This window comes from Somniosus microcephalus, chromosome 2, assembly GCF_052327205.1.
Source record: "Somniosus microcephalus isolate GS21.2 chromosome 2, FLI_Smic_1.0, whole genome shotgun sequence".
Lineage (NCBI taxonomy): Eukaryota > Metazoa > Chordata > Chondrichthyes > Squaliformes > Somniosidae > Somniosus > Somniosus microcephalus.
Window position 1 is genome coordinate 211,500,314 of NC_140988.1, and position 20,357 is coordinate 211,520,670.

Consider the following 20,357-nt stretch of genomic DNA (forward strand, 5'->3'; position numbering starts at 1 on the left):
TAAACTAATTAGTGGGGGGGGGGTTTTAAGAGAGCGAAAAATAAAAATGACAGCGGAGAAGGCAATAGAGCAAGGTAGCAGTGGGGGAATTAAAAACCAGAGCGTGTCAGGAAGGGACAGATTGTATAATGATAAAGGTAAAGTAGTAAAAGGGGTAAAAGCAGGAATAAATTGTCAGAAAACATATTTGAAAGTTCTTTATCTGACTGCACGCAGCATTCGTAACAAAATTGACGAGTTGACGGTGCAAATAACTACACATGGGTATGATCTGGTGGCCATTACGGAAACATGGCTGCAAGATAATCATGACTGGGAACTAAACATACAAGGGTATTTGACAATTAGGAAGGACAGACAGGAAGGAAAGGGAGGTGGGATTGCTATGTTAATCAAGGATGGAATCACTGCAATAGTCAGAAATGATATTGGGTCAAAGGATCAGGATAGTGAAACAGTTTGGGTGGAGATAAGGAATAATAAGGGGAAAAAGTCACTAGTGGGTGTAGTCTATAGGCCTCCTAACAGTTGCAACTCTGTTGGTCGGAGTATAAATCAGGAAATAGTTGGGGCTTGTAATAAGGGAACAGCTATAATCATGGGGGATTTTAACTTTCATATTGACTGGACTAATCAAATTGGGCATGGCAGCATTGAGGAAGAGTTCATATAGTGTATTAGGGACGGGTTCCTTGAGCAGTATGTAACTGAACCAACCAGGGGGCAGGCAATATTAGATCTGGTCCTGTGTAATGAGACAGGATTAATAAAAAATGGCCTAGTAAAGGATCCCCTTGGAATGAGTGTCCATAATATGGTTGAATTCCAAATTCAGTTTGAGGGTGAGAGAGTTGGATCTCAAACCAGCGTACTAAGCTTAAATAAAGGAGACTATGAAGGTATGAGAGTAGAATTGACTAAAGTGGACTGGGAAAACAGATTAAAGTGTAAGACGGTACAACAGCAGTGGTCTACATTCAAGGAGATATTTCACATCTTTCAAGATAAATATATTCCACTGAGGAAAAAGGGGAGTAAAAGAAGACAGCCATCCGTGGCTTTGTAAAGTAATAAAGGATAGTATTCGACTGAAAACAAGGGCATATAAATTAGCCAAATCTAGTGGGAGGATAGAAGATTGGGAAGCATTTAAAAGCCAGCAAACAATAACTAAAAGATTAATTAAGAAAGGGAAGATAGATTATGAAAGTAAACTAGCAAAAAATATAAAAACAGATAGCAAGAGTTTCTACAGCTATATAAAAAGAAAAAGGGTGGCTAAAGTGAACGTTGGTCCCTTAGAGGATGGGACTGGGAAACTAGTGGTGGGGAACATGGAGATGGCAAAGACGCTGAACAAATATTTTGTATCAGTCTTTACAGTAGAGGACACTAAAAATATCCCAACACTGGACAAACAGGGGGCAATGGGGGGGGGGGGGGGGGGGGGGGGGGGAGGAGCTAAACACGATTAAATCACTAAGGAGATGGTACTCAGTAAAATAATGGGACTTAAGGCGGATAAATCCCCCAGACCTGATGGCCTACATCCTAGGGTCTTGAGAGAAGTGGCGGTAGGGATTGTGGATGCATTGGTGATCATTTTCCAGAACTCCCTGGACTCAGGAAAGGTCCGGGCAGATTGGAAAACTGCTAATGTAACACCCTTATTTAAGAAAGGAAGTAGACAAAAAGCTGGAAACTATAGACCAGTTAGCCTAACATCTGTGGTTGGCAAAATGTTGGAGTCCATTATTAAGGATACAGTAACAGAGCATTTGGATAAACAAAATTTAATAGGACAGAGTCAGCATGGTTTTACGAAGGGGAAGTCATGTTTGACAAATTTGCTCGAATTCTTTGAGGATGTAACATACAGGGTGGATAAAGGGGAACCAGTGGATGTAGTGTATTTGGACTTCCAAAAGGCATTTTGACAAGGTTCCACACAAAAGATTACTGATCAAGATAAAAAATCACGGGATTGGGGGTAATATACTGGCATGGGTGGAAGATTGGCTATCTAACAGAAAACAAAGAGTTGGGATAAATGGTTCGTTCTCGGGTTGGCAATCAGTAACTAGTGGTGTTCCGCAGGGGTCAGTGCTGGGACCCCAACTCTTTACAATCTATATTAACGATTTGGAGGAAGGGACCGAGTGCAACATATCCAAGTTTGCCGACGATACAAAGATGGGAGGGAAAGCAGTAAGTGAGGAGGACATAAAAAACCTGCAAAAGGACATAGACAGGCTAAGTGAGTGGGCAGAGATTTGGCAGATGCAATATAATGTTGGAAAGTGTGAGGTTATGCACTTTGGCAGAAAAAATCAAAGAGCAAGTTTTTATCTAAATGGAGGGAAACTGCAAAGTGCTACAGTACAAAGGGATCTGGGGGTCCTGGTGCATGAAACACAAAAAGTTAGTATGCAGGTGCAGCAGGTGATCAGGAAGGCCAATGGAATCTTGGCTTTTATTGCAAGGGGGATGGAGTATAAAAACAGTGAAGTCTTGCTGCAGTTATACAGGGTATTGGTGAGGCCACACCTGGAATACTGCGTGCAGTTTTGGTTTCCATATTTAAGAAAAGATATACTTGCTCTCGAGGCGGTTCAGAGAAGGTTCACTCGGTTGATTCCAGAGATGAGGGGGTTGACGTATGAGGAAAGGTTGAGTAGGTTAGGACTCTACTCATTGGAGTTCAGAAGAATGAGAGGCGATCTTATCGAAACATATAAGATTGTGAGGGGGCTTGATCGGGTGGATGCGGTGAGGATGTTTCCACTGATGGGTGAGACTAGAACTAGGGGGCATAATCTTAGAATAAGGGGCTGCCCTTTCAAAACTGAGATGAGGAGAAACTTCTTCACTCAGAGGGTAGTAAATCTATGGAATTTGCTACCCCAGAGAGCTGTGGAAGCTGCAACATTAAATAAATTTAAAATGGAGATAGACATTTTCCCAGCAGATAAGGGAATTAGGGGTTACAGGGAGAGGGCAGGGAAGTGGGCGTGAGTCTAGATTCAGATCAGCCATGATCCTATTGAATGGCGGAGCAGGCCTGAGGGGCCGTATGGCCTACTCCTGCTCCTATTTCTTATGTTCTTATGTTCTTCCAGGTGAAACAGCGATTTACTTGTACTTATTTCAACTTAGTATACTGTATTCGCTGCTCATGATGCGGTCTCCTCTACATTGGGGAGACCAAACGCAGATTGGGTGACTGCTTTGCGGAACACCTCCGTTCAGTCCTCAGGCGACCAGAAGCTCGGGGTCACGCTTGTCATTTTAATTCTCCGCCCCACTGACCTTGGCCTCCCAATTAAGCTCAACGGCAGCTCGAGGCACTTTACAGCCTTCCAGACTCACGAGTTCAACAATTTCAGATCATAACCACTGCTCCCATTTTTCCCCCCCAGACATCAGGTACTGGTATTGCTTCTGCTGTTGCCATTTACAGCTCCTGTAGACCCATCTTTCGTTTCTTTACTTGTCCCATTACCACTTCCTTTTGCTTGCACCATCATCCCTTTGGTCATTCAATCTCTCCTGCCTCCCACCCCATCACAGACCTTCCCTTTTGTTCTATCCTGCCCTCCCCACCTTTCCCTGCCTCTGTACTTGCTTAAAACCTGTTACATCTGTAATTTTTGCCAGTCTGACAAAAGGTCAATGACCTGAAACATTAACTGTTCCTCTCTCCACAGATGCTGCCTGACCTGCGGAGTATTTATGTCATTTTCTGTTTTCATTTCAGATTTCCAGCATCCGCAGTATTTTGCTTTGGGAATCTCTGTTCATCCACACCCCTCTGCATCTTTCCACTGAGGGTATACGCCCGTTCCTTGTTTTTCCTCCCAAAACTTCTTACCTCGTCCTTCCCCGCATTAAATTGCACCCGCTACCTATCTTTCTATTCTGCTAACCTGTCCTTGTCTTCTTGAAGTTCGTTTTTTTTTTAATTAACAGATTTGCCAAAACTTTGCCTTACTTTTGTGTCCTCAACAAATTCCGGCATCATGTTGCCTGTGCCCAAGTTCAAATCATTTGCATATACCAAGAACAAAAGTGCACCCCTGGGAATCCAACGTTTCCCCAGACCAAACAACACCCATTAACCCCAACATTTTACTTCACGTCTGTCAACTAAATTTTATCCAGGCTGCTACCCTTCCTTTTACATGGCTTCAATATTGTGACGTGCTGATTGTACTGAGCCTCAAATGGTTAGGATAAAAATGTACTTGGGAAACAGTCATCAGCCAAAGGCTAACTTAAGATGTTCTTTGCTTCACTTCCAGAATGGATGAAGGGATTCCAGTGTCACTAGAAAACAGGCAAACTTTTTTTTTATATAAATGGTTTTGTTTAAATTATAGGAAATGTTAAATTTGGTATATTATTTAGAAGTTAGAAAAAAAATTAACAAAAAAAAATAATTGGGAAAGCAGAGTTAAAGTATTTAAAACCCAACACCAAAGAAATAAAGCTACTCTTGGCATCTAATTAACATTACCCTAGTATTATGGTCTGCTGCAGCATAATCCAAAAACAACTGACTGACTCAGGCAGCCTGGTATGCCATGGAGCTGTCAGCAATTTAAGGGTTAAACAGCCTTAGCACTTAACCTTGGGGCCGCTGGAAAGTGTATAGTCACATTTTTAAAACATGCAGTTACCAGAGTGTTCTGCTGTCTGTTCATCTGCCATTTTTCTGGGTTCAGCCTTTACAACCAAGGATAAAGATAGCTCCTGGCCTTCAGAATCAGTGCGTGCCTGAAAAGGATTGAAGTAAAGTCAATTGTTGAAGAAATAAATCAAGGAATGGGCCTATAATGGCCTTAATTCAGGTATTGGTTTGAAAGAAAATACTGCTCCTACAATCCAATAAATTTTTTTAAAGTTCCAAAAATATTGAGGACATGGCTCCAACTTCAAGTTTCACACCTCTTCTCCTGAATGTGTACATTCCTTGGTGAGCTACTTGCACCAGCTTATTCCCCTGTGGAGGGCATCACAGCCAAGCACATGACACCACACACTAGCACCTATCAGGGATTCCTGGAGTGTTCAGCAGTAGGAATCTGGACTCTAATTTTTCTCCTTTCTGCCCCAGAGCCACTATAGCTGACTAATAAGTCAGCATTGGCGGAGCAGTAGCACTCTTGCATCTGAATCAGAAACTCATGGGTTCAAGCCCCACTCCAAGACATGAGTGCATAATCTAGGTTGACAGTTCAGTGCAATGCTGAAGGAGTACAGCATTACTGGAGGTGCTGCCTTTCAGAGGAGATGTTAAACCTGCTCAGATGAATGCAAACGATCACACTGCAGACTCGATGGGCCGACTGGCCTCCTTCTGTGCTGTACTATTATGATTCTGTGAAGAGCAGGGGAGTTCTCCTGGTGTCCTGGCTAACAATTTATCTTATTGCCATCTATGGAACATTGTTGTGCACAAATTGGCTGCCACATTTGCCTACAAAAAATTACTAGCTGGAAGGCCTTCAGCAGGTCTCGAGCATGTGAAATATATTATACACATGCAAGTTCTTTCTCTCTTGTAACCTCATCATTGCCCCAGTTGAGTTTATCTACTTCAGCAGACTGAGAATCGAACATGGGACATTCTTGTCCGTATGCCTCAGTCCTACACTGTGCCTTTACCCACTACTCCTTTCTCTTTTCTACTACAGTCAGAAGTCCAGAAAGAAACCTGCTCACGGGTTACCATTGTGTCTTCTGAAATTTGTCCCTGGGAAGTCAGTCTAAGTGGCTCAGAGTGATCCTCGCCCTCCTATTCCTTCCCTCCAACTTTGAAGCAAAGCATCCAGCCTGTGCTGACTACTTCGAGGAGCGAGTCTTTGATAAAACACTAATTAGCAACGTCATCCAGAGTTAGTGCAGAAATCTTTATATAGACGATATAGCTGAAGAATCATTGCTGTGTGTTTAAAGAGCCCCAAAGGCCTCCTTGTGTTGCAATCAGACTGTTTCTTTGATTTGGCAGAGTTGTATTCCCCACATGGATGCTTGGGATAAATAATTTCCCCTGTATACATGGTGTGCTGTGACTCCTAGCTGAAGAAATTTTCCGAAGCCATTCAGACCTCTGGGCTGATCAGGGCCAAGAGCTCAATGAGGTCTGCTCTGGAGATTTGATTCTCTGGGACATCATGAATGAGTGAATTGATAAACATGATCCAAAATGGTCAGTGCAGCTCAGGCCTGAAAAGCACAGGCTTACTTGGCCTTTTTCCCTATTCACTCATATTTTTGAAAAAAACTATGTCCATTCCTTCCTTCCCCATGGATAATGGTGCTGAATTAAATGCATTGAAATACATTCCTTGCATAAAAGAGATTTTAAAACACCACTTTTGCTACTAGCTGCAAATGAGGCATTTTCAAATTAAATATCACAATGAAATGCAAAGTAGGTTTAGTTTAAAAATGGTAGATCCTTATTTCAGAAGTTACCTTTTTGCTTTTTGGCAGTTCATCCAACATGGCCAATGTTCTAGCAAATTCCTCATCTTCATGGAGCTGCCGCTCAAGCTGAAAAGTCAAAAAACAGAACATGGTTAAGAAAAAAAATTGGACAAAAATCCATAGGCACTACATAGAGCCTCAGGATTATTTGCAAATATTTTTCCCAGATAACAAGTGAGCAAACAAAAGTACCAGCACATAATAGGTGTCTCAATCAACTTGGGCACAAGGTTTTGCAAAGGGCAAACCTGCATACAAAGGCTGTATGAGGAAAGTGGCACAATCCCAAGAGGAAATGGGTGCAGTCAGATCAACCATCCCCGTCAGACACTGGAGGAGAATGGCGAGACCTCATCTAACATTAACGTGGACGGGAAAGGCTGTCAGAGCAGAACAAGTTGGGCTGGCACACGTACCCGCACTATATTACGCTGGATGGAGGATTCGGATTGAGGCCTCATCTGCCACCATGCAGGGAGGGAGCAAGTTTCACATTTCAGAATACTTTTAAATCGTTCTATAAACGATAAACATAACACGTAGGAGCAGGAGTAGGTCATTTGGCTCCTCGAGCCTGCACCACCATTCAATAAGATCATGGCTGATCTGATCTTGGCCTCAACTCCACTTCCCTGCCCGCTCCCCATAACCCTTGACTCCCTTACCTTTCAAAAATCTGTCTATCTCCACCTTAAATATATTCAATGACTCAGCCTCCACAGCTCTCTGGGGAAGAGAATTCCAAAGATTCACGAAATTCCTCCTCATTTCCCTTTTAAATGGGTGCCCCCTTATTCTGTAATGATGCCCCCTAGTTCTAGATTCCCCCACGAGGGGAAACATCCTCTCTGCATCTACCCTGTCAAGCCCCTTCAGAATCTTATGTTTCAGTAAGATCCCCTCTCATCCTTCTAAAGTCCAATGAGTATAGGCCCAACCTGCTCAACTTTTCTTCGTAAGACAATCCCCTCATTTCCGGAATCAACCTCGTGAAACTTCTCTGAACTGCTTCCAATGCAAGTACAGGAAACTCTTTTATCCAGCACCGACGGGACCGGCCTGGTGCCAGTTGATCAAAAAGTCCAGATTACAGAGAGGTACACTTACCAAGGTACGAGAGCCCCATACACAGCCACAGGTGCAGGAGCCCGTTACATGGCACTTGTGCAAAAGTCCCGGTTACACGGCCACAGACCCAGGAGTCCCTGTTGTACGGCCACAGGTGCAGAAACCCCGGTTACACGGCCACAGATCCAGGAACCCCGGTTACACGGCCACAGATCCAGGAGTCCCTGTTGTACGGCCACAGGTGCAGAAACCCCGGTTACACGGCCACAGATCCAGGAACCCCGGTTACACGGCCACAGATCCAGGAACCCCGGTTACACGGCCACAGATCCAGGAACCCCGGTTACACGGCCACTAATATATAGTAAAATTACCTGAACCTACTCCTGAATTTTGCCGGTTAGAGAGATTTCCGGATATTTAGGTGCCAGTTAAGAGAGTTTCCGTCTATCCTTCCTTAAATAAGGAGACCAAATCTGTACACAGTACTCCAGGTGTGGTCTCACCAATACCCTGTACAGTTGTAACAGAACGTCCCTACTTTTATACTCCATTCCCTTTGCAATAAAGGCCAACATTCCATTTGTCTTCCTAATTACTTGCTGTACCTGCATGCTAACTTTTTCTGATTCATGTACAAGGACCCCCAGATCCCTCTGTACCTCAGCATTTTGTAATCTCTCCCCATTTAAATAATTTGCTTTTTAATTTTTCCTACTAAAGTGGAAAACCTCACATTTTCCCACATTATACTCCACCTGCCAGATTTTTGCCCACTCACTCAGCCTATCTATATCCCTTTGGAGATTCTTTGCGTCCTCCACACAATTTGCTTTCCCACCTACCTTTGTGTCATCAGCAAATTTGGTTACATTACACTCGGTCCCTTCATCCAAGTCATTAATATAGATTTATAAATAGTTGAGGCCCCAGCACTGATCCCTGCAGCACCCCACTAGTTACTGTTTGCCAACCTGAAAATGACCCATTTATCCCAACTCTCTGTTTTCTGTCAGTTAGCCAATCCTCTATCCATGCTAATATATTACCCCCAACCCAGTGAGCTCTTATCTTGTGCAGTAACCTTTTATGTGGCACCTTACCGAATGCCTTCTGGAAATCCAAATACACGACATCTACTGGTTCCCCTTTATCCACCCTGCTCATTACATCCTCAAAGAATTCCAGCAAATTTGTCAAACAAGATTTCCCTTCCATAAAACTGAGTGTAAAGAACACACAATGCAACAAACACATCCATCAAATTAAGTCCAAATTCAAACAAATCACTAAGTATTTCTAGGCAATAAGTGTAAAACATTCACTTTGACGCTTATGTTCACTGTACAGATTAAATAAAAGTGGATTAATTCTAGAAGACAGACATTGCTTTAAAAAGAAACTGCATCGTCCCTTCAAATACATAATAAGTCTTTCAGCTTCAGTTACCTCTGCATCGTCATCAAGCTGCAGCTGGCGAGCTAGCTCCTCATCATCTGCTGTGGAATCAGCGTTGCCTGAAGGCTAAGATCACAGGAACAAAGTTAACCCATTTTATCTTTTCCTCCCATTTCCTTCCCCTCAAGTTGACGACTCCCTTTCTGGTGTATTGTTGCACAAACAGCTTCACCCTCCACTTTCTCACCAAAGTGACCATCAACCATGCATGAGCCTTAGTACTGCATATCATCTGGATATTCAACTGCATAGGGCATCACAACAGACCCAGTCTTGTCCTCACACACATGCACTTTCAGCAGGAAATATTACACAGCGATCAGGAGTAGGAACCACTACCAGTTTTGCCTTCCCTAATCCAAGGGTGTTAGTCAATTGCTGTTCTTCTACTGTTGCCTCAGCTGAGATCAGCTACTCCATACAGGCCAGGCCTTGAGCCTGGGACATTCCTGGTATGACTAGCTCACAGGCAGCGACTTTACCTCTAACCACTTTTTTAAAAAGATGTTTTAACTCCTCTAATGGCCTAATAGGTAAAGGGATCCCCAAATGTATTAAGTACCTCACCTCCTGACTCCCCAAAGCCTTTCCACCATCTACAAGGCACAAGTCAGGAGTGTGATGGAATACTCTCCACTTGCCTGGATGAGTGCAACTCCAATAACTCCAGAAGCTCGACATCATCCCGGACAAAGCAGCCCGCTTGATTGGCACCCCATCCACCACCTTAAACATTCACTCCCTCCACCACTGGCGCACCGTGGCTGCAGTGTGTACCATCTACAAGATGCACTGCAGCAACTCGCTAAGGCTTCTTCGGCAGCACCTCCCAAACCCGCGACTTCTACCACCTAAAAGGACAAGGGCAGCAGGCACATGGGAACACCATCACCTGCAAGTCACCCCCAAGTTACACACCACCCTGACTTAGAAAGATATCGCTGTTCCTTCATTGTCTCTGGGTCAAAATCATGGAACTCCCTCCCTAACAGCACTGTGGGAGTACCTTCACCACAAGGACTGCGGCGGTTCAAGAAGGCGGCTCACCACCACCTTCTCAAGGGCAACTAGGGATGGGCAATAAATGCTGGCCTTGCCAGCAACGCCCACCTCCCATAAATGAATGTTTTTAAAATAAGGTGGTCCCAGGTTCAATTCCCCGTCTTTGCTGACTTCCACCTGAGGAAAAAAAAAAGTAAAATTCCCCATAGCATTCCACAGGGATGCATCAATTACCCCCACCTCGGCACAACTGCTAAATGTACTGGCCAGGATAGCACAACCATACAAACCTGGGGGGGGGGGGGGGGGGGGGGGGTGAGTGAGGTTCAATACCCAATCAGTTCTGCATTCGTTGAGCTCAGATGGAGTGCTATTATTGTCCTCAGTATCCCTGGGCTAGGAAAGAGGAACAAAAAAAAACCCACAGCTAAGCAACCCCCTTCCAGAGTCCCAGTTGAGGTGGCTTCCACAGCCAAATAGGTCACTAATACTCACCCTCTAAACTCGAAGAATGGCTACCAGAAAGGGTCCAAGGGATGAGGAAAATAAAGAGGGAGGGAAGGGAAAGAGATCTAAAGTTCATGGTCATCCAATATCATCACGGATTTCACAAAAGTAAACAAATGCAAGCGGGGAGAAGAGGAGCTCAGAGTTCTAATCGTGAAGAGTCTAACAAATATGGATAGTCCCTTTCGAAAAGTTAATAACCTCATGATTTTAGACAAAAGCAAAGTGCTGCAGATGCTGGAAATCGGATATAAAAATCACAAAATGCTGGAAATACCCAGCATCTGTAGAGAGAGAAACAGGTAATGGTTTAGGTCGATAACCTTCCATCAGAACTGGAAAAAGTTAGATATGTAACAAGTTTTAAACAAGTAGAGAGGCAGGGAAAGGTGGGAGGGGAGGCAAGAACAAAAGGGAAGGTCTGAGATAGGATGGAAGACAGGAGATTAAAAGACAAAAGGAATGATGGTGCAAGGCAAAAGGAGATGGTAATGGGACAAGTAAAGAAACAAAAGATGAGATGAGATAAGAGGTGTAAATGGGAATATCAGAATCATCAGCAGTTGCTGTCCGAAAAAAACTGCCGAGGTTATGATCTGAAATTGTTGAACTCCATGTTCAGTCCAGAAGGCTGTAAAGTGCCTAATTGAAAGATGAGATGCTGTTTCTCTAGCTTATGTTGAACTTCATTGGAACAGGGTAGGAGGCCGAGGTCAGAGTGGGAGTGGAGTGGATAATTAAAATGACAGGTGACCAAAAGTTCAGGGACACACCTGCGGACTGAACGGAAGTGTTCCGCAAAGCGGTCACCCAATCTGCATTTGGACTCCCCAATGTAGAGGAGATCGTGAGCAGCGAATACAGTATACTAGATTGAAAGTACAAGTAAATCGATGTTACACTTGGAAGGAGTGTTTGGGGCCCTGGGCGGTGGGAAGGAAGGAGGTGAAAGAGCAGGTGCTACATCTCCTGTGCTTGCACGGGAAGGTTTTGTGGAAGGGGAGTGGGTGTTGGGGGTGATACATTAGTGGATCAGGGTGTCACGGAGGGAACAGTCCCTTTGGAATACTGAAAGGGGAGGGGAAGAGGTGTTTGATGGTGGGAATCACACTGGAGGTGGCAGAAAATGATCTGTTGAATGTGGAGGCTGGTGAGGCGGAAGGTGAGGACAAGGGGAACCTTATCGTGGTTCTGGGAGGGAGGGGAAGGGGTGAGAGCAGAGGTGCAGGAAATGGAACGGACACGGTCGAGGGCCCTGTCAATCACGTCTGTTCCACTTCAAGAGCTTCCAGTCACCTGTCACTTTAATTCTCCGCCCTGCTCCCACTCTGTCCTCAGCCTCCTACACTGTTCCAATGAAGCTCAACATGAGCTCGAGGAACAGCACCTCATTTTTTTATTAGGCACTTTACTGCCTTCCAGAGCCAATATAGAATTCAACAATTTCAGATCATAACTTCTGTCCCCATTTGTTTTGGACGGCAGCTGATGCTGAGGATTCTGATATTCCCATTTACACCTCCTCTAGACCCATCTTTTACTTGTCCCATTACCATGTCCTTTTGCCTTGCACCTTCATCCCTTGTCATTTAATCTCTCCTGCCTTCCACCCTATCACAGACCTTCCCTTTTGTTCCTTCCTGTACTTGCTTAAAACCGGTTACATCTCTAACTTTTTCCAGTTCTGATGAAAGGTAATTGACCTAAAACGTTAACTCTGTTCCTTTCTCCACAGATATTGCCTGGCCTGCTCAGAATTTCCAGCATTTTCTGTTTTTATTCGCGATTTTAGACATTTGCACCATGTCCAGACAACCCAGTTCCAAATAGAACCAAGGGTGAATATGATAAAGACAGCGATTGTATTTGTACAAAAAATAAATGTAAACAATCCTTACTGCTTTCCTTTTGCTAGCCACCAGTTTTTTATTTGATCTCTGCACAGTGTTTGTGCCAAAGTAATCGCGCACTGATGTGCGGGTGACTTTCACTGGACTCGCTGGTTTGGGCTGCGTCGGTTTGACCTGTGGTTTAGTGTCTGCGGACCTTCCAGAGCCAGACGTTCCAGGGTGGCCACCATTTTCTCTGGATTTCTGGGTCATCTTCCTACTTTGCAGAAAATCATCCTCTTCATCTTGAGATGATGGCGGGAGGAAGAGGTGGGAAAAAAACAGATGATTAATGAGAAGTGTTGCCTGCATTCCAAAGGGATGTACAGTACTGAGTGCCAGATAGCATCAGTAAGAGCATATGAAAGCTGCTAATGCTGCTTTTGAAAATATACTTTTAAATGCAACCAATGTCACCCTGCAGAATATCAGACCCCTTTAATTGTAGGGGATTTAACCCATTTCTTTCTGGGATTCGTCAACAAATCTTCAAAAAAACTCAAGTCTTTTAATCTCCTTCAAAGCCTAGCTATCCAGAGATAATCTAGCATCCCCAAATTTCAATGAACTTTTCTTTCCTCACTGTATCATATGAGTAGAAACAGAAAGAAAGAGCACTCTACTATATCCCTGGTTACTTACTGAAGATACTAGCTAGGTACTATAATATTACAGGAAAGCAAAATACAAGTTGCTTTGTGAAGAGTTCTGCACCAGGTCACACTGCAGTCGCTTACAAATACTGTTAAAATTAAATCAAGTTTCTGAAATGGTCATCACAATGAGAAGTTTTGACCTTAAATCACGCTGGTTTCTGGAGAGGGAAACCTGCACACAATTTCTATAAATAACATCAAATTCTAGTGTTAGTTTTGGAGGGAATTAACTCATACACAGCCCGAAGCACGAGGAGAGCACATTGGTGAGACACAAGAGTGGCAGCTTCACTATTTGCCAGCAAATTGTCCTGCTAGAACGAAGGACCTCACACATTGGTCGGTGAAATCAAGTCTGCTACAGTTTCTCCAAAGTAGACTACTTGCTGATAAATTGTTGGCTTCTGACTTTTTCCCTTTTTGTTAAGTGCATTGCAGCACTGAGGGATTCTTATATCAGGTTAACTTTACTAAAGATTATTAAACAAGTGTGGTCCCTTGGCCATCTGTGCCTCCAGATGTCGATATGGGACAATATCTCATATTTGCAGCATACTAGCGTGCCTTGGATCACTTGATAGAACACAGAAACAACAGATATTCTTCTAGAGCACCCCAACACTCACTCCCCTTCCCACAACACCTTCCCATGCAAGCACAGGAGATGCAACACCTGCTCTTTCACCTCCTCTCTTCCCACCGTCCAGGGCCCCAAACACTCCTTTCAGGTGAAACCGCAATTTATTTGTACTTCTTCCAACTTGGTATACTGTGTTCACTGCTCACAATGCAGTCTCCCCTACATTGGGGAGACCATACACAGAATGGGTGATCTGAACACCTCCGTTCAGTCCGCAAGCATGACCTTGAACTTCCAGTCACTTGCCACTTTAATTCTCCGCCCCACTCTGACCTCAACTCCTACACGGTTCCCCATTGGAACAGCACCTCACCTTTCTATTAAGCACTCTACAGCCTTCCACCTCAACATTGAGTTTAACAAATTTAGAACTTAACCACCAGTCCCATTTCCTCAGACAGCAGGTGCTGGCAATGGAGGATGACTGCACCAGAGCCACAAGGAGTGGAGTGGTGTGGGCTGGGGATCCCCTATAGGTACACAGCCGGTGTGGTGGTCTGTACCTCTAGGGTTTACCTACTTTATCCACCACATTCCCAGGCCACAGGAGCCTTCTCCTCTGCCAGATTTTCCACGCTTCCCTCCCCCTCTGCTATTCTGCTGGAACCATTGTTTCGTTTCGTTACTTGTCCCATTCCCATCCCCTTTTGCCTTGCAGCATCATCCCTTTTGTCATTTAATCACTCCACCCTTTGTTCTTTCCTGCCTCCTTTTCCCTGGCTCTGTACTTGCTTAAAAGCTGTAAATCTCAAACATCTTCCAGTTCTGATGAAAGGTCATCGACCTGAAACGTTAACTCTGTTTCTCTCTCCACAGATGCCGAGTGTTTCCAGCATTTTCACCTGTGCTTTGAAATATTATATTGAAGTGAAAGGTATAAGTTATTGATAGACAAGCAACGCATAACTGGCACTTGGATTTCACACTTGAGTTTTTGTCTAACAAGACTGTTTTTCTTTTCATTTGAACCGTTAGATTAATGGAAGCAATAATGTTTGCTTCCATTAATCCACCACAGACCCAATTCACATACGGACCGGGGTCAAGCAAGACTGTGTCATCGCACCAACGCTCTTCTCGGTCTTCCTGGCTGCAATGCTCCGTCTCACCCTCAGTAAGCTCCCCGCTGGAGTGAAGCTAATTTACAGAACAAACGGGAAACTGTTCAACCTCCTTCGCCTCCAGTCCAGATCCAAGGTCGTCCCATCCTCTGTCGTCAAATTACAGCATGCAGACGACGCTTGCGTCTGCGCACACTCGGAGGTCGAACTCCAAACCATCGTAAACACCTTCACCGAAGCGTATGAGAGCATGGGCCTTACACTAAACATCCGTAAGACAAAGGTCCTCTACCAACCTGCCCCGCCACACAGTACTGCCCCCGATTATCAAAATCCACGACAAGGCCTTGGACAACGTGGACCACTTTCCATACCTCGGGAGCCTACTGTCAACAAGGGCAGATATCAATGATGAAGTCCAACACCGCCTTCAGTGTGCCAGTGCAGCCTTCGGTCGCCTGAGGGAGTGTGTTTGAAGACCAGGACCTCAAACCCGGCACCAAGCTCATGGTCTACAGAGCAGTAGTAATACCTGCCCCTCCTGTATGTTTCAGAGACATGGACCATGTACAGCAGGCACCTCAAAGCACTGGAGAGGTATCACCAACGCTGCCTCCGCAAGATCCTGCAAATCCATTGGCAGGGTAGGCGCACCAACGTCAGTGTTCTCGCTCAGGCCAACATCCCCAGCATCAAAGCTTTGACCACGCTCGATCAGCTCCGATGGACAGGTCACATCATCCGCATGCCCGATACGAGACTCCCAAAACAAGTGCTCTACTCGGAGCTCCGACACGGCAAAAGAGCCCCAGGTGGGCAGAGGAAACGCTTCAAGGACACCCTCAAAGCCTCCTTGAAAAAGTGCAACATCCCCACCGACACCTGGGAATCCCTGGCCCAAGACCACAAAGTGGAGGAGAAGCATCCGGGAAGGCGTCGAATACCTTGAGTCTCTTCGCTGAGAGCAAGCGGAAGCCAAGCGCAAGGCGCGCACGTCAACCCAAGCTCCCCACCCACCCGCCCCTTCAAACACCGTCTGCCCCACCTGAGAGAGAGATTGTAGGTCCCGCATTGGACTCATCAGTCATCTGAGAACTCATTTTTAGTGTGGAAGCAAGTCATCCTCAGTTCCGAGGGACTGCCTAAGAAGAGAAGTTGAACCTTATTGTGAAATTACTATGTGAAAAAATAGACCTTTTGAGGTAGTTTTGTTTGGTCTGGCAAGCTCATATCCAAACATCCCTCCGAAACAAAAAATCCTGCTTATGCCACTGATGCCTGGGAATTATCATGACGAGATACATAAATGGGCTCTTGGCACCAACAGTCCCATTCTGGTATTATTGAGTCCCCAGCACTTAACTTATGTCAGTCTAAACCAACATCCCTGGAGAGAGCCTGGAGACTTTGAACTTTGCATCAGACGACTCATCGCCAACATTTCAGCTAAAGAATTTATAGCTGAGGAAAACTAACTGATGTGATGGTGCATGTCCTGGAGGCTTGTGACATGGGAGTAGAAAAGCATGAGGCAACAATCTGCAACATCATAACATTTCCTGTGTGTGCTTAGCATGAGTGCTCTCCAGAACACTTCAAGCTGTGTTTTATATCCCCATATAAATGGGAAGAATTATCCTTCCTAAGCAGAGGACACAAATGGCACTGATGCCAAGTCGAGGACTGCGTTCGGCTTAGAAAAAAATCCTCATCTGATTACTTGCCCATCAAGCAACCGTGGCCAGTTTCTCACTGCGTGCTACGTTGCAAGCAAATTCCTGGACGCATCTTGAAGACTGCTCCTGACTCGCATTGCTCATTATCTGCAAGTCTGCAAACAATCAAGGGCTGTTTTCTATTTTGATCAATTGCTCGAACTAGGTAGCACTGTACTCAGTTATGAAATCCTCGTGCATTGCTATACTCAGTCTCAGCTACCAGGCAACAATACTCACTCCCATTATCCAGGAGCAGCATCAGCAAGGACTTCAACACAAAAACAAATGGGCCTGCACAATTTTTTCCCCGATTAATCTGACCATCACCTCCAGGACTAGTATTGCCTCCATCTTTACACTTACCAACTCAAGACAATCGTCTTTAGTACTGAAGTTGTCAAAATGAAAACTCAAACAATTAGCAACAACAAGTCACAAAACTCAAATCATTTCCAGCCTCAAAGAATCTTCAGTGAGTGAAATGCAACAGAAAAACTATTTGGCAGTTATGCAGTACCTCCAACAGTCAAGGTTAAAAAGGTTTCTGCTTAAAAGTGAGTGATTGAATTAAGTCCCCCAGGGATCTACCCATGGCCCCCACCTATTTCTCATTAGCATGCTGTCCCTCGGCAACACCATCCAAAAACACGTCAGGTTCCACGTGTACACTGACAACACCGGCTCTACTTCACCACCACCTCTTTCGGCCCCTCCACTGCCTTGGATTTGTCACGCTGCTTGTCTGACATCCAGAATTAGATGAGCAGAAATTTCCTCCAATTAAATAAAGACCGAAGCCATTGTCTTCGGCCCCCACCACAAACTCTGTTCCTTAGCCACTGACTCCATCCCTCTCTTTGGCCATTGTCTGTGGCTGAACCAGACTGTTCGCAACCTCAGCATCCGCTCCATCACCAAGACCGCTTACTTCCACCTCTGTAACATCACCCATCTCCACCCCTGCCTCGGCTCATCTGCTGCTGAAACCCTCATCCATGCCTTTGCTACCTTCATACTTGACTACTCCAGTGCACTCCTGGCCGGGCTCTCACCCTGATGCGCTATCAAGACCAGGGGGTCCGTTTTATGGGACCTCACGTGTCTTCTCAGTAGGACCGGCCCTGGGGACGTCAGCCATGGCGGTAGCGATGCCCCCGACGTGGACTTCCTTGGGAAGACAAACATTTTCTCATGAGGGGTGGCGTTAGTGGCAGTGCAGAGCAGTGACCGAATAGAGTGGAGCGCATCGGGGAGCACATCCTGCCAGCGGGAGGTCGGAAGGCCCCTAGACTTTAAGGCTAGCAGGGCGGCCTTCCAAACTGTCGCATTCTCTCTTTCCACCTGTCCGTTCCCCCGGGGGTTGTAACTGGTGGTCCTGCTTGTGGCAATACCCCTAGCGAGCAGGTACTGGCGGAGTTCGTCGCTCATAAACGATGAGCCCCGGTCGCTATGGATATAGCTGGGGAAACCGAACAGGGTGAAGAGGTCGTTTAGACATTTAATGACCGTGGCACTGGTCATGTCCGGGCAGGGGATGGCGAACGGGAAACAGGAGTACTCATCAATAATGTTGAGGAAGTACACATTACGGTCGGAGGAGGGGAGAGGCCCTTTAAAATCAACGCGCAGGCGCTCGAAGGGGCGAGTGGCTTTTATCAGGTGAGCCCTGTCTGGTCTATAAAAGTGCGGTTTGCACTCAGCGCAGACTTGGCAGTTCCCGGTCATGGTCCTGACCTCCTCAATGGAGTAAGGCAGGTTGCGGGCCGTGATGAAGTGGAAGAACCTGGTGACCCCCAGGTGGCAGAGGTCATTGTGGAGGGCCCGCAGTCTATCGATCTGCGTGCTGGCGCAGGTGCCACGCGATAGAGCATCCGGGGGTTCATTGAGCTTCCCGGGCCGGTACAAGATCTCGTAATTGTAGGTGGAAAGTTCGATTCTCCACCTCAAGATCTTGTCGTTTTTGATTTTGCCCCTCTGCTTGTTGTTAAACATAAAAGCAACTGAACGCTGGTCAGTGAGCAGGGTAAATCGTTTTCCGGCCAGGTAGTGCCTCCAATGACGCACAGCCTCCACAATAGCCTGGGCCTCCTTCTCAACAGCGGAGTGTCTGGTCTCCGGGCCCTGGAGGGTTCGTGAAAAGAAGGCCACGGGTCTCCCCGCCTGATTAAGGGTAGCGGCCAGGGCAAAGTCGGACGCGTCGCTTTCCACCTGGAAGGAGATGGATTCGTCCACTGCGTGCATGGTGGCTTTGGCAATGTCTTCCTTGATACGGTGGAAGGCTAAGCGGGCCTCTGCCGTCAAGGGAAAAGAGGTGGACTTGATCAGCGGACGGGCCTTGTCCGCATAGTAGGGGACCCACTGGGCGTAATAGGAGAAAAACCCTAGGCACCTCTTCAGGGCCTTGAGGCAGTGGGGGTTCCATAAGGGGACGCATCCGGTCGGGGTCGGGACCGATGACTCCGTGTTCCACAACACAGCCAAGGATGGCGAGGCGGGTTGTGCGGAATATGCACTTCTCCTTGTTATACGTCAGGTTCAGGAGTTGGGCGGTGCAGAGGAATTTTTCGAGGTTTGCGTCATGGTCCTGCAAGTCATGGCCGCAGATGGTCACATTGTCCAGATATGGGAAAGTGGCCTGCAACGCATTTTGATCGACCATCCGGTCCATCTCCCTTTGGAAGACGGAGACCCCGTTGGTGACGCCAAAGAGAACCCTAAGGAAGTGATAGAGGCGGCTGTTTGCCTCAAAGGCAGTATACTGGCAGTCCTCAGGGCGGATAGGGAGCTGGTGGTATGCTGATTTCAGGTCAATGGTCGAGAAGACGCGGTACTGCGCGATCTGGTTGACCATATCAGCTATGCGGGGGAGTGGGTAAGCGTCCAGCAGGGTGTAGTGATTTATTGTCTGGCTGTAGTCGATGACCAGGCGCTGCTTCTCGCCGGTCTTAACGACCACAACCTGGGCTTGCCAGGGGCTGGTGCTGCCCTCAATAATCCCCTCCTTCAGGAGCCGCTCCACTTCGGTTTTAATGAAAACCCTGTCCCCGGCACTGTATCGCCTGCTCTTTGTGGTGATGGGCTTACAGTCGGGGGTGAGGTTAGCAAACAGTGGGGGGGGGGGGTGACTCTGAGTGTGGAGGGGTCCACCGTACGCCATCGTAACACTTTTAAGGTGGCACTGAAAATCTAACCCCAGTAGGACGGCAGCGTAGAGGTGGGGCAGGACCAGAAGTTTAAAATTATCGTACACAGTCCCGTCTACTAAGAGTGTCACCACGCAGTAGCTGCCAATGTCCGCCGACTGGGACTCGGAGGCCATAGAAATCCGCTGGTGCGCAGGCAGGACTGGGAGAGAGCAACGCCGCACCGTGTCGGGGTGGATGAAGCTCTCCGTGCTCCCAGAGTCAAAAAGGCAGATTGTTTCGTGACCATTTACCTTAATGTCCATTGTGGACCGGGCCAGTTGGTGCGGTCTCGTTTGGTCCAGCGTAACGGAGGCCAGCGTAGGGGTCGGTGTGTTGTTGCGGGTATCAGATGAGGCGGTGTTGGGGGCCAAGATGGCGGCGTCCATGATCCCCATGTGGCGGGAGGCGTCCAAAATGGCTGCTGTTCCGGTGGTTCGCACATGGCTGGGGAGGCCCAAGATGGCGGCCCGCACGGCCCACACGCGGCGCTGCTGGGGTTCGGGGTGGCTTTGGCCCTGCAGACGCTGGCGTAGTGTCCCTTCTTCCCGCAGCCCGAGCAGATCGCATTTTTCGCCGGGCAGCGCACTCTGGGGTGTTTGGCCTGGCCACAGAAGTAGCATTTCTGGCCTTGGGACACTGCTGCGGTAGTTGGGCCGTTGCTGGGATGTGGCTGGGGTGGCA

General features: G+C 46.6%; 1 protein-coding gene across 1 annotated transcript in view; it reads right to left on the reverse strand.

Moving 5' to 3' along the window:
* The window catches only part of rfc1 (replication factor C (activator 1) 1), a 143,983-nt gene that overhangs the window by 70,048 nt on the left and 53,578 nt on the right, over window positions 1–20,357 (reverse strand). The window contains exons 7-10 of the mRNA XM_085965626.1: window positions 12,426–12,661; window positions 9,010–9,084; window positions 6,481–6,558; window positions 4,680–4,776 (exon numbers count right to left, since the gene is read on the reverse strand). Coding sequence (XP_085821752.1) covers window positions 4,680–4,776; window positions 6,481–6,558; window positions 9,010–9,084; window positions 12,426–12,661 — 486 coding nt within the window. The remainder of the gene's footprint in view (window positions 1–4,679; window positions 4,777–6,480; window positions 6,559–9,009; window positions 9,085–12,425; window positions 12,662–20,357) is intronic.